General features: G+C 37.6%; 1 protein-coding gene across 1 annotated transcript in view; it reads left to right on the top strand.

The window, feature by feature from the left end:
* LOC136258987 (uncharacterized) overlaps window positions 1-15,693 on the top strand; it is a 132,020-nt gene that overhangs the window by 43,638 nt on the left and 72,689 nt on the right. The window contains exons 16-21 of the mRNA XM_066052379.1: window positions 662-807; window positions 1,355-1,716; window positions 1,762-2,135; window positions 2,919-3,064; window positions 11,295-11,665; window positions 12,263-12,387. Coding sequence (XP_065908451.1) covers window positions 662-807; window positions 1,355-1,716; window positions 1,762-2,135; window positions 2,919-3,064; window positions 11,295-11,665; window positions 12,263-12,387 — 1,524 coding nt within the window. The remainder of the gene's footprint in view (window positions 1-661; window positions 808-1,354; window positions 1,717-1,761; window positions 2,136-2,918; window positions 3,065-11,294; window positions 11,666-12,262; window positions 12,388-15,693) is intronic.

Genomic DNA, 15,693 nt, shown 5'->3' with positions numbered 1-15,693 from the left:
AATACAGTATGTATACAGTAACTCTTTGTAATTTTTATCACCCAGACGAATCGTAGGGGCGCGCGCTGTATCAGAGAGGGGTGTCTGGAAACCCCAGAAACCCCCCTAAAACCACCCCTGAGTTGTATACTTCTAGTGTGATTCCTGGAAAAGTTGAAGGTGGTGCACCATCTTATCACTTAAAATAGTACATTGATACATACATGCATATCTTGATCAGTATCATTCATTACTTGTTCAATTCCAAAATGATATAGAACCTGTTTTCTAATTAGCAGACTATTATAGTTTGAGTATTATTTTCTATGACAATTAGGAATTGAAAATTTCACACTCAAACTGTGTTTGTTTGGTAATACTCGGATAGTGTTTCTGCGTTACTAAGCCATAGGTACACAATTTCATTTTATGAAACTTCGGTATCTAACATTAATACAATTTTAGAGCGAAAGCCTTAGTATAATCTGATATCATAAAAGTGATGAAGGCATAGTACCTTCATGGAATTTAATCAGTATTACTGACTGTGTTGCTAGAAGAGCTTTGTGCTTTTAACTCAACCATTATTGTGAATGTTAGGGGTGTTTTAGTCAGGAGGTTATCAGCAATCAGAATGTACAACTTTATAACCTCCTAGAATAATGTACTAAATCTTTTACAGGTTGCTATTGACCATGGGCAGTTGAAGATAGCACTGCAAGTCAATGTTACTAGTGAAGCAAAACAGAAAGGAAATGTAATGGTCACTATTATCAGTGGTCATAATCTTCTGCAAACTGAACAATCCTGTAACCCTTTAGTGAAACTGTGAGTAGTTTACTAACTAGTATACTGAGTAGTTTACTGACTAGTATATGATATGTGACCAGTTATGTGAAAACCGGTTGTTTTTTGTGTTTGTACAGCATGAGTTATAGGCACTTATTTACGATGTAGTTGAAATAAAGTTTGTTGTCATCATTTATCATTGCAATGGCCTTTCTCTTTGTCTATACTGAGATGTACAGTGAAAACACTGTATCTTGATCGATTTGCCAGTTCAATGTGAACAGATTGAGCCAAACCCTGTCTTAGTAACTTGTTTGAGTTATGAGTTGTGATCAATTAAATAAGTGCTTGTAATTTATTTGTTGTATTGTTCCTGTACAAATCGATTCCTATTCCAACTGTCTAGTGCTGTAACTCCAAAACTATCTATCACAAAAGGCTAAAACTTTGGCTGTCCACTCCTTTGTTACTATGGATAACAGAGAAGTAATAAAATGGAATTCGAGGAATGTATGAAAATGACCGGTTTTTGCTCAGTGGGTCACATATTATGCAGTACATACCCATATGCCTTACCTTCACATAGCCAACTCCTACCAACCCATAAAAAGAAATTTAAGACAAAAGTGTTTAAAGAGAACCATAACCCAGTATGGAATGACCGATTTGTGCTTGACAACTTAAAACTCAATGACCTTCGTAACAGCAGTGTGATTGAGGTGACTGTGTGGGACTCACCTAAAGAGCAACTGATTGGTGGTCTAAGACTGGGACCACGTGCCCAACATGAGAAGCAGTTAAGGTACATGGACAGTTCAGAAAATGAGTTATCACATTGGATGAGTGCTGTCAATACCCCCGGTGAATGTGTGGAACAAGTACACACACTGAGACACAACATGGATCCACTGCCCGTCACTCTAGCCCCACCTAGTGACGATATATCAGGTGACATTGTTAATGGAAAAAACAACACTAACACTTTCATATCAGTTTCAACAGATGAATCACTTCAAGCAGCAGTGGAATTGCAGAAACAAGAAACAACACAAGCGGAAAAATTACAAGAGAAAATACCACAAGAGACCACAGAGCAAGCGACAAAAACGGAAGAAGCTCAAGCAGAAGTGATGGCTACAGAAGAGGCACAAGTTGCAGAGACATCATTACAAGTACAATTGCTACAACTAGAAGAAGTAAAAACACAGCAAGAAGTAACATCATTACCACCAGAAGCTGATAATGTGCCTGCACCAGAACTACTACTCACGTCCACACCAGTTAAAGTCTCTGTCACTAACACTGCTAGTGAACAGGTCCCACTTGTGACACTCAGCCATGAAGATTATAGTTTTGATGCACAGCTAGTAAGTTGCTGCAACACACACATACTTGTGACCCTACTAGTTTGCAAGGTATACTCATGCTTACAGACAAGAAGGCTATTCTTGCTTATGAAGATTGCTGATAAAGGTAGAGTCTACTGCAACATAAATTAAAAACACCCAAAAGAGAGGATTGATTTTGGGAGAAAAATGAGCCTGCTTAATCGTACAAGGCTTCTCAGTCATTTCTAGGTGGTCAGGTTTACATGTGTCTGTACATGTGAGGTTGGCAGAGTTATCTTGCTTATTATGCAACTATCACAACTCTCTAACATCAGGTTCACTTGAATACATGCACATACCAACCCAGTATCTGTGGCAGGGCATATTATGTGTCTTGCATGCTTGTACCTGGTGCGTATCATTGTAAGAACAGAGAGAATTCTAGCCCGGAGAACTTCAGATAAATTATAGTGTTTGTTACTTTTTGATTAGTTGCTGTATTGCTTGTAAAATATTTTCTAGTATTGTTTGTCCTGGTATGTGCATACACATACAGTGGAACCTCGATTATATTAACTGCACATTCAATTATCCGAACGTCAAATTTACTGTTGAATTAGAGTATTTTGTAAACAAGTGTATGCTTTATTAGAGTAGTTGAGCAAAGCTTTATAATATTGTATGGATATTCAATTTTATGTACTATTCGATTATATGAACACCCTTTCCCCCAATTAGTTCAGATAATCAAGGTTCCACTGTACAAATCCTTGTATGCATGTGCAATATTGTATTATTATAATGGTTCCCATTAAATTATAGATTTCCACAAATCTTGATCAATTGAAGGTATCACTACAGTTTAACACTACCGATGACAAAAAACAGAAGGGAGATCTTGTGGTCACTATTATCAGTGGTCATAATCTACTGCAAACTGAATTGACCTGTAACCCTGTAGTGAAATGGTGAGTAGTTTACTGACTAGTATACTGAGTACTGTCTGTTGGTTCATGGAAAATTATTCATGAACAGTCTATCCTTTCATCATTTGAGAGAAAATGTTTACAATTTATTATTGTTTTCCATTACTGCCACAGCTTCAATTTGAAGGCAATGTACAAATCAAAACACAAGGATTTTACCTACAACTGGTCAGTCTTTAGGCATGCACTTAGTTGGCTACTTGTGATACATCAAAAGCTCAGCTGGTGATATTCCAGTTCACGTTTGTGGTAAGAAAATAGGAAACGAGAAAGTCTGTTTTGAACTGTGCTATTTTGATAGTTTCTTAAAGTCTTTCTTGAACGTCTGTACTGCATGTTCTGTGGGCCCATTTGAGGAAGGGTGATATGGCGGAACTAGGATGTGACAAATGCCATTACAGTGACAAAATTAAGGGAACTCGCTGGATTTAAATTGAGGACCATTGCCTGAAACTATTGTGGGAGAATGTGGTTCTGAGAGGTTGGATAGTTGGAGTGGCAAATGTTGAGCCACTTTGAGTGTGCATCAATTATCACAAAGAAAGCACAATTGTCCGTGGGTCCTACAAATGCAGGATTTGATGGTCATTTGAGTCATGTATACTTCTGTAGATTAAAACATCATCGCATAGAGCTTTACTACACAGTCAATGTTACTAAGTAAATCATTAACGAACAGCAGAAATAAGAGGGCCTAATACAGACCCTTGTGGTATACCTGAAAATACTGGAAATGGGGAACTAAACTTGTTGTCTACCACTACTTGTTGAAATCTATCTCTAAGGAAGTCTTTTATCCATTCTAAATAAGGCCCTCGGACTCCATAATGGTCCAGCTTGTGAAGTAGCCGTGCATGAGGCACTTTGTCAAAGGCCTTGGTTTGTAAATTGAAGAATATAATATATGTTCAAAGATCTTACATGGTATGCCCTTACATTTCACATAAGACCACAGGTTCTTATTTGCGAATACTAGAAATGCTGCAGTGGGACACTGGAAACTTGTATACTTACCAAGCCCAACCACCATCCTAGGACGGGGGTTGTATCCAAGGACCATTAGTCCTACTACTAACATTAAAATACCGAAGTCCATACCTGTGGTAGACTGAACTAACTGTTAGCTGTAGTTGTAATATTGATTTCTCATGTGATTATTATGTAATCATATTGCTGTACGGTTTCCTTTTAATCAGAATCTTATGGTATATTTAAAGTGGAGTGTGCTATTGTGTGCTTGTGTTTTAACCAATGTTAGTAACGTTACAATGATTTGGTACCGAGGATGGCTACCTACATTGGAAATATTGGGGAGTTATGTGAAGGAAAAGAGGAGTGGTCACAGTACACCAAACAATTCAATTGACCATGTGTTTTTAGATGTGTGCTCTGGTAACAGCTGACCTTGTGTCTACTAATGATTGATCATTTATAATCACTTCCTCAAAGGCTGATTCTAAACATAGTGTAATGATTCAGCTAGCAAATGATGTTAAATAGCTTGTCATAAATGCCGCAGACAAGATGGTCCTTGAGCATTGTCCCCAGGTTGTCTCCAAACTGCAAAACTGTGCCATACCACTCAGCTCTGATACATAGGCAGTGAACTCTTGTGTTGAAGCGGTATTGTCTTACTATCTCTGAAGGAACTGGTTTGTAGTGTTCGATAATGTTTCTACCAAGTCTGTGTAGGCTTTGTTGCCAGGTTTCACTGGAGTGGTTAGGCTCTTCAACACTTGGTAAGCTTGCGGACCATTCACAGTAAGGAAAATGTGTTTTTTCTACTCATCTTTGATCCCATTATACCATTATTAGCTAATAAAAGGTGAGTGAATTGTTTGGTGTACTGTGACCACTCCTCTTTTCCTTCACAAAACTTCCCAGTGTTTCCAATGTAGGCAGCCATCCTCGTCACGAAATTGTTGTAATGTCACTAACATTACAAGCACACAATAACACACTCCACATACCTTATGATTCTAATTAAAATGAAAGCATACAACAACATAATTACATCATAATCACATGAGCAATCAACATTACAACTACAACTGACAGTTAGTTCAGTCTACCACAGGTATGGATTATGGTATTTTATTGACTAGTATATACTGAACAATTTACTGACTAATATACTAAGTTATTTACTAACTAGTATGCTGAGTAATTCATTGGCTGGAATACCGAGTAGTTTACTGACTAGTATATTGAGTAGTTTACTGAATGTTATACAATCAGAGGAGGTACAACACGGTTTACATGAGCCATAAGATTTATACAGAGAACCTATTTCAGAAGGGTAGTGCTAAAATCTATGTACCAATCGAAAGTTTTCTTATGCTTAATTCAATGGTATAATCAACCCCATTTAACCCTGATGGGTTGACTTCAATATACATGATCTACTGGAGACTTCGTCATGTGTTAAATAACTTGCCATATGAAATGGAGGACAAATAGCCACTAGGAAAGGGAGCACTGCTGATAATGAAGTATAGAGTGTCCGGGAAGCCTTAAAATCCTTCAAAGTCTACTGAGACGTTACTTTTCACAATTTAAAAATTCTAAGTATGCATTTAATACATTTTTTTTACGATGGAACTTATTTTGTGTTGTACCTCCTCTGATATATAGCCATCTTCCAACTGATCACAAGAAGAAATTCAGGATAATCATAATCCAGAATGGAATGAGAAATTTGTTTTTGAAAGCTTGAAACTGAGTGACCTCTACTTCAATAAAGTCATTGAGATCTCTGTGTGGGACTCACCTAAAAGGACCAAGAGAAAGAAATTGATTGGTGGCACACAATTAGCACACAATTATGAATGCAATTTGCAGCTAGGTTGCCATGTAGCTGCATAAGTGTAGAAGTTATTTCATTCTCTCATTGTAAATCCTGCAATAGCAGCAAATAACACACACACACATAACTGGTAACATGTGCAGCAAGCAATGAACAACAGCAAGCAGCCTCATGCAGCAGTAACATCAACATTAATATAAGTATGCTACATCCATTGCAATTCATTTGTGCCTTTAAACATACAGGTGTCATGCACTGATTACGCTTTTTCCATTGTATTTATGTCTGGCATGCATGCAGCTATATCACCATGCAGCTGCATAGATATTTGTTTGGACAGTAATGGTGCATGCAAAAGCTGGAAGCAGCAAACAATAAACAGCATCAAGCAATATACGCGTGCATTCTTTTTGTTTGTCTGTTGGCATGAGGCTATTGTTTTCCCTTGTCATAAAGTGGATGCCATGATGACAGCTGACGACACACCACATGTATTAAGGTAAATGCTGGTATTTCTGGACACTCTTTGATAAAATCGCTCTAACATTGCACTCACAATGAGTTAAGACAAACTCTAGGAATCATTGTAAAACCTATCTTATGGTGCATCTGCAGTACACATTTTGTTTCGATACAATCAACTGCTGAGGAGTTATAGACCGAAACGTAACAGCGTATAAAAATGCAACATACGGCTAATTCCGGACACTTTGAATAACAAACAAGTAGAGCCTTCCACAGGTTACCAATCCTCTTTGAAGTATGGAGACTAAAGTACCACTCATCTGCAGCTTATAAATCAAGTAGAAAGTTCATACCATTTGGGAGAAAGCAGCAGTGCATATTTTTAAAAGTTTATGTAATTTGCGAATATTTTCTTTGTATTTCAACCGAACAGCTACTGAAAATTCAACTGCCACTCCGCCTGTGCTGCATGGATTATTATGATTTTTAGTATGTAATTAGCCAAGGGTATGATCTTTTTATAAATCTTTGAAAATCGAAAATATGAACTAGGACTGACCTAACATTTTCAAAGTTTTTGAACAAAATTACCCATGATTGCGCTACAAATTCGTGTCAAACTTCGCGGTGGAATAACGGATTCGCTTCAATTTTGGTTTGCATATAGGCCATAGGATACTACATTAGCATACCAATTATAGGCCCAGGGATTCTACCATTGTTGCTAAGTGTCCGTAATTAGTAGCTGTCTGGAATTACCTGCACTTACCTTATTGTAGTAACAGCAAACAATAGACAGACAGCTGCAGTAAAAAGTCACAGCGAATTTACTTTTATTATAATGATGATTAGGCCTGTGCCGATTATGCTGGCATAATTTTAGGCATAATAGGCATGCCAAAGCATCTGGCGAGAATAATGCCAGCATAATGGGCAAGCTTCAAGCATAATGTGAGTCTAATAGGCACATTTTTAACAGCTAATATTCAGTACACATTACATACCTTGAGGTTATCAAAGTGCTAAAATGTCCTAGATATCTGAAATCTTGCTTACCCACTGTTTCGTGTTACGTTGTGGCTAGCTATATAAGTAAGTACCCATCAAAATTAATTACCAAAGATTATAGCACGGTGCTAATTATGATTATGATTATTATGATTAAAGTACCTGGTAAAGGCAGAGCCTGTATACCAGAAGGCCTTATAAAGGCCTAAGATGTTCTAATGTTAGTGACAGCTGGTCAGTGAGTTAACCTCGTTAATTGATGTTTTTGTATTGTTGTGCAGTTTTGTAATTATTTGTTTGTTGTATATTTTTGTAGTTGTAGTGTTCTTTTTTGTGGCTAACACCTTGTACAGGCTTTGCCTTTGTGTATGCCTTCCATTGTGGTAAATTTGATAATACTAATAGTAATAAATGGATTTAGTTCAAGAACTAGATATATCTACCGAGTCAGATAGCAGTGAACTGAGTTACTTGACAGTGGTGACCTTTAAGATGAAGTTTCTGTTCAGCTGGCCAGCAGCTACAGCGAGCCGCAAACAGGCCTAGCTGGTGAAGACAACACAGGAACCACACAGAAGAAAGATCGGTCTCTAATGGATGTATTGAAGTTCCCACAGCCTTCTACCTTGGCGAGGAAACGAGTTATTACCACAAACACTCCTTCAACTGGCTAGCGCCGCTGTAAGAGCACAAACAACTGTAAGGCTACTAGAAGTATTAAGCCACAACAGCGAGTGGACGAGTTTAAAGGAGAGAATTTGTGTGTTTCAGGTGGGAAACTCTTCTGCAACGCCTGCAGGGAGGAGGTTAACTTGAAAAAGAGCAGTGTTAGAATCTTATTCGATCGACCAAACATAAGAATGGCAAAGCTGCATTAAACATCAAAAATAAAAAAGAAAGAAGCATTGCTGAAGTAATACAGCAGCATAACAATGGAGTACACCCTAGAGGGGAAACACTGTCAATAGATCAACAAGTATATCGTGTAAAGATTGTAGAATGTTTTCTTAGAGCAGCAGTTCCTTTGAACAAATTGCAACGCTTCAGAACATTACTTGAAGAAACAGGGTATCGCCTTACTGATAGGCATCACATGTCGGATTTAATTCCACTTGTTTTGAAGCAAGAGAAAAGCAAAATACAAGGTGAAGTATCTGGTCAAGATGTTTCAGTAATATTTGATGGCACAAGTCGATTGGGTGGAGCTCTAGCTTGCTATAGTTTTACGTTTTGTTACTGCTGAGTTCACCATTGAACAGTGTCTAGTCAAAGTACAGTTGCTATCTAAGAGCCTGAAAGGGGAAGAAATAGCCTGTGAGCTTATACACACTTTGACTACAGAATACAACATTGGTACCCACAGCCTATTAGCTGCCATGAGGGATCGAGCATCTTCAAATGGTGTTGCTATGAAGACGGTGAAAGTTCTGTGTCCTGATCTGGTTGACATAGGATGCTTTTCTCACACAATTGACAAAGTGGGAGAAAACTTTCATACTCCCATACTTCATAAGTTTGGAATTGCTTGGGTCAGTATGTTTTCACATAGCCCTAAAACCAAACTGCTGTGGAAGGAACTTACAGGAAAGCAAATGATTTCTTACAGTCCTACGAGATGGTGGAGCCGGTGGGAAGTGTACTATCAGGTCATGGTACATTTTGGGGATGTAGAGCCATTTCTAAAGAAAAATGAAGATCTTCCTCCTGTTACAAGAACCAAGCTGCTCTCATTCTTTACTGATGACAAAAGAGATAAGCTTCAAGTTGAGTTAGCAGCTGTAATTGACTATGGCGAGGAGTTTGTCAAAACAACTTACAAACTGGAAGGAGACGGTCCATTAATTTTCACCCGCTATGAAATAGTAGATGCTTTACAAATTGCTATCAAAAGGATAGAAACCCGTGCACCTAACACTGAGGCTGTAATTAATTCTGTGTCAAAAGAGTCTTACACGGTTAAGGAAAGATTAAGGCAGCATGCTAAGAATTGCATGCAGCCTGGCATTGCATACTTCAATCGACAACTAAGCACTAGTTTGCAGATTCCACTTCAAGCTTTTAAGGCAAAACAATCGATTGTTTTCTCTGCTTAAAGTGTATACAATGAAGCCTAACGATAATATGGTGGATACATTACAAGTATTTCCATTTCTTATACACAACATACATTCATTAAAAAGTGAATTGCCACAATACTTAGCAAAGACAGCTGATGTCAGTGAACAGTTTGATCCTCTAGGGTGGTGGAAGTTGAATGCTGATGAATTGCCAAATTGGTCATCTGCTGCTCACAAAGTGCTTGTCTTGCAACCATCTTCTGCAGCTTCAGAAAGAGTCTTCTCTCTGTTGAAATCTTCATTCAGTGAACAGCAAGAAAGCAGCCTACAGGATTACATTGAGACATCTCTAGTGCTTCAATATAACAATCGCTGAGTGCATGTAATATTGTACATTATACAAAATACAAGCTATAGATTCTGTATCCATCTCTATTTAAATCATGTTTGTGAAGTGATTGTGCAAAAACATATGGAGCATAATGGGACATAATTGAGAAAATGGAGCATAATTGGGGCTAGGGACCCGCCGATTATGCTCATTATTTTACCTATTATGCTATGCTGCACTGCTCAAAAATTTACCTATTATGCTTAAATTAATGCTCAATATTTACCTATTATGCTCAAATTATGCTCAATATTTTTACCTCAGTTCCCATGTTTTTCTAATAACTTTGCACTTTATGGAAAAGCAGTAAGTGGTTGAAGCACAGACTGTAAGTCCTTGCTTGTCAAAATGCATGTCACAGAAAAGATCGATATACTCTAATAGAACAGTCAGCTACCTGATAATTTTATTAGAGTTACTGACTGTTCTATTAGAGTATATTGATCTTTTCATCGGATATGTATTTTGATAAGCAAGAATTTATAGTATTGCACAAGTTTTCTGCCTATTATGCTAGCATTATGCTCAATGCTTTCAGGCACCTATTATGCTCATTATTATGCCAGCATAATTGGCGGGTCCCTAATTGGGGCATAATAGGGAAAAATTTGGAGCAATGCTCAAAAGCATAATAGGCAATTTTAAAAGCATAATAGGCTCAGGCCTAATGATGATTATACATTTTATCGCTGTGATTAATGTGTTTACACTGATCATACCTGTACACACATGTACTCAAACACAATCTATGTGTACCCACCTTTGTGTAGCACTCATATATACATACACCTCTTTATGTACACATATTACACAATGTATTCCATACAATACAATATTCATAGAAATTCCATAACACCAATCATGACAGTGCCCAGACAAGCAAACTTGCCCAGACAGACAATCAACATATAAAGCTGTGCTTGACTATATACACTAATAGAACATACACTACTCTTATGGAACACCTGATGCTAATTACTCAAATAGAACAATCACTTATAGGATAATCAGGGGTTCAAATAACATTAAGGTTCCACTGTATCTATATATCCTGTATATTTGGCATAGTTCATATGTAATACTGTTAGATAATTGATAAACCTTTTGGAGCACACAGTCTAAAGCTGGTGAAATGGGAGGTGGGTGGGTGGGAAGATTACGAGCTGTCATCACTCCACGCCACTACTATGACACGTGGTGCTACGTATCACATGTATAATTCCAATAAGTGCACCCATGTGTGCACGTGATGTAATTGCAATTAGTTGCACTGACTCGCTCAACTAATGGATTGCTGCTTAACTGCAGCCCTACCCACATTAACTTGATTTAAGGTGTTAAGCTTCATTTACTGACTAGTATACTGAGCAATTTACTGACTGTTATACTGAGTAATTACTAACTAGTATACTGGGTAGTTTACTGACTAGTAGTTTATTGACTGGTATACCAAGTAGTTTACTGAATATTATAAAACATATATAGCCATCTTCTACCTGATCACAAGAAGTTCAAGACAAAGGTGTTGAAGGATAATCATAATCCGGAATGGAATGAGAAATTTGTTTTTGAAAGCTTGAAACTGAGTGACCTCTATTTCAATAAAGTCATTGAGATCACTGTGTGGGACTCACCTAAAAGTAGCAAGAAAGAGAAATTGATTGGTGGTCTAAGACTAGGACCACATTCCCAACATGAGAAGCAGTTAAGTTACATGGACAGTTCAGAAAATGAGTTATCACATTGGATGAGTGTTGTCAACACCCCCGGTGAATGTGTGCAACAATTACACACACTGAGACACAACATGGATGTTCAAACTGTCACCTTGTCACCAGAACCACGGGAATCATCAGGTAATGTTGTTATCAGTATAACATCACTACCAGCAGATCATGTGTATGTGAGTAGCTAAGGTTAACATTGTGTTACTGTATCTTACCTATACTAATTAACCTAAGCATGATCTGAAGCTAACATATCATAAGCTGAAGTTTCTGCGAAGGGTGCCACTTTTTATAGGTGTGACCAGGGCTTGAGAAGTCTGCTTGATACTTACATTTGTGCATAATCTTTGCAAAGTGACAACTGACTGTTTATTTTGAAATGGTAGAGAGCACCTTTGATGTGGTCTATCCGGAGCCTTTGATGTGGTCTATCTGGAGCCTTTGATGTGGTCATGTATTAGTTGTGACATGTGCATTTGTGGTTCACCCATAATGAATGTACACTTGTGCACCTACCTAGAGGATTTCAAAATATATGCACATAGCAAGTAGCCAGAAATGTAACCCTTCAAAGGACATGTAATTTGGTACCTATATCAAGCGTTTTGTAGTTACCATATCAAAGTTCCTACTACAACAACTAGTACTCACTACACACGGATACAATTTGTACTAATAGTCTACGGTAGTCTATAGTAGTATTGTATTAACCAACTATACCTACAGGTTCACCCACCAGTTCTCTTGGCACTTCTTTGGGCACTTCTCAACTAGACATTATTACTACTAGTCTACCTAGGAGGAGTCTCTTTGGTAGTGTCTTTAGTGCTACACCCAGTACATCACTGCTGGTAGGTTGTGACAACTTGTTAAGTGTATCATTTATACTGTCAATGTTTGTACTTGTATAAAAAGATGTAAATTATGACCAGCTGAGCAAAAACTGATCATTACAAAATAACGAGTGGACAGGCAAGGTTTCAGCCTTGTATGATGAGTAGACTAAGAATTAAAACACTAGACATTGTCAATTGGAACAGCAGTGAGTTTGGTTTGTACAGCAACAATGCAGCAAATGAACTACAGGCACTTAATTAATCGTCATAACTTGTGACTAAAATTATAGCACTTGGCTTAGTCTGTTTACTATGAACTGACAAATTCATCAATGTATAGAGTGCTCCACCATGTGGACAAAAAGAAGATCAATAAAGAAATGTTGATAGTAAACCTTATTTCTACCGTATCGTAAATTAGTGGCCATAACTTGTGTGGTTTTTGCTGTACAAACACGAAAATTAATAACAATTTTCATATTCTCTATGAACACGAAAATCCGATGGTGTATAGTTGATAGTGATTTGAGCTTTGTTTCAGTGTGTACCAAAGCAATTGAAACATACATAAAGTTTTTATGTAGCATGTATATTTTACCCAATTTGTTTCAATATATTTATGGAATTTTGCAAAAACAACTAGCTTTCATTCAACCGGTCACAATTTCTTAAGTCACAAATATATCGTCATTCTTGTTGAAGTGCACAGCTAAGTTATAGTTATATCCCATTATGAGGGTGATATCATTGTTATTACACGAGTCCGAGGCGGAGCTGAGGACGAGTGTAATAACAATGGTATCATCCGAGTATACAGGATATAACTACTTTATATCCCAGTACGAGGAAAAGTGCAGAAGTTTACGGATAATAAATTAAGTTCCGGTTTGAGTTCCTGTCACTGTGCTCAAGATTTTGTCCGAATTGTGTGGAGATTCTACTTCATAGCTACAAGAGAGACCTTGCATACTGCCTACAAACTGTAGCGAAGGGCGGTGTTATGAAGCAGCGGTTCCAGTTATGATTCGCCTTCGTCAGAAGTTGGTATGGTGGTGTCGCGTGGTGTGCAAGAGAAAAAAGACCAACAAGTGGCTACCGTAGTCCGAGATAGAACGATGAAGCTAGAGGAAGTTAGTTCTTCACCATAGTGACCGTTGAGAGTGATTGCTGAAGCGAAAATCGTCACGGACTATTCTTGATATTTGTTATACTATCGTATTGGTAACTTGTTGTGTTACTGTGTAAAAGATTAACAATTTTCTTGTAAGATTTAGCTAGTTTAAGTGCTGTATTGGTGTGTTTTGTATCAATATTTCCTTATTTGGCTCTTTGTTCCGTTGGTAAACAATACCATTCGTGGTTATTATGATGTCATGAATTAGACTGAGTGGCTCCGCAACAGGGTGATAAGTTAGTTATCACTGGATGATAACTAATATATCGTACAGTAGCAGCACCGCTCTATCTAGCTGTATGGTAGTTATAACCCAGCGCGGCACTTTGATACTCCCACGCACTGGGATTTAACATAGTTTATTGGCTTTTTACCGTTCATTCATTAGAAAATGGTATAAAGTTAGCAATGCATTAAAGTTCAAAGCTTCTATATCACAAAGAGACTCCAACACAAGTCTCTTAGTGCTAATTGCTAAGCGACTCAATAGTTGACCATGTGCTAGTTAATTAGTTATCACTGCGTACACAAGAATTTATTGTTAACCATTGTCAACAACCTAGTGGCTAGCTAGACTAAAGACTAATTGCATATTCTTCACCATCCGTACCAGTGAGCTAACTCGACTGGAGTACCAAGGCCAGGTATCGGGGTTCTACTTTGCTAGAAAACGGACTGCCAGCGTTTGCCGTGACACAACAAGTGCTATTACAGTAATGAAAAAAAGTAATGTTGCTAGCTATATGATTCCACTTTCACTTCTTTTACATGAGGTATGGTGAAGCCAATCCATTGATGTGTATCATTAGTAAAAGTGTCGTCTTGATCTCAGTGACTGAGCCCTGAGCGAAGACCTTCAGAGGCAGGTAAATCCTTTCGTATACTCTTCACTAGCAATGGCATGAGGCATAACTACTATGTCCTTTTTCACTGCTGGCTGACCATTTTCTAAAACAGTTAGTCACCAAACACCAACATCTTCGAGCCATAAATGCTTCGTAGGAGGTGTTAGAATGATGCAATAGAAACCTCGACTACTAGCCTCGGTTTCTATGCTGCATCATTTTAACACCTCCTACTCAGCATTTATGCCTCAAAGACACTGGTATTTGGTGTCAAATAAGCCTTAACACCTGGTGCCATTTGTGGCGGTGTAATGATGCATCATAAGGTTATGATTCATTACCAACATGGCAACATCCTCTCCTAACATGCTTAGGAGGTTCCCATCATCATTGATTTCGTTTTAGTAGAATTGATAATTACGTTCTTTTTACATTAATACATATTTGTGACCGGATCTGCGAAAAGGGGTCTTATAGCCTTTCCAAATTCCAAGTTTGATGAGTCATAACTCATCACGTGTTTAACCTATTGTCTTAAATTACCTCCAAGAATAGTGCTATGTTAGGAGTATAAAGTGACCTAATTTCAGGCTGGTACTGTGTACACAAGTCCAGTTATGGATTGCCAAGTACATGCAATTGAAAAGGCTATAAGACCCCCTTTTGCACATTTCTTGTCACAAAACCATTATAAACAAATTCAAAGTAATATTTTTGTATTGAATGTCTGCAAGACAAACACCTTCTGATTTGTGGCGATAACAATAGTACAATAAAATTTTTCACATTAGACACACTAAACAGTAAATCAAAACAGGTCATCACGTGTGAAATAATCATTAAAAATTAAAATAATCTCTTAATTAACCTAAATCATCACTTAGAGATCGACAGGCATAACAGCTGGTCAGCTAGCAATCTGTACAATTAAAAATTATTAATGTAAGGTTCCGGCAATAAAATGTAGTGAAACAAGAAATATGAATGGTGGTAGCTATTACAAAATAGCTATGTGGGAAATCCTACATCAGCATGTTACCACCATCTGTTTAAAGGGATTTTCAATAGCTACTATCATTCACTCCCTTGTTTTACTACTTAAGTCATTGGATCTACTAATACACAATGAGAATCACTTTTACAGAATAAGGCTTAATGTATCTACCTTCAAATCCAGCATTAAAAACAAGAAAGTCAGCCGGATATTGAATTTACATGTATCATGTTTTTGTGATGCAGCTGGCAGCATTTTGGGTGGCACCCATCACTTTAGGGGGAACCCTATGTACTAAACAGTACTAC

The sequence above is a fragment of the Dysidea avara genome, chromosome 6 (assembly GCF_963678975.1).
Source record: "Dysidea avara chromosome 6, odDysAvar1.4, whole genome shotgun sequence".
In the NCBI taxonomy this organism is placed as follows: Eukaryota; Metazoa; Porifera; class Demospongiae; order Dictyoceratida; family Dysideidae; genus Dysidea; species Dysidea avara.
Note: the sequence above shows the minus strand (reverse complement) of the source record. Positions and strands in the feature narration are given on the sequence as shown.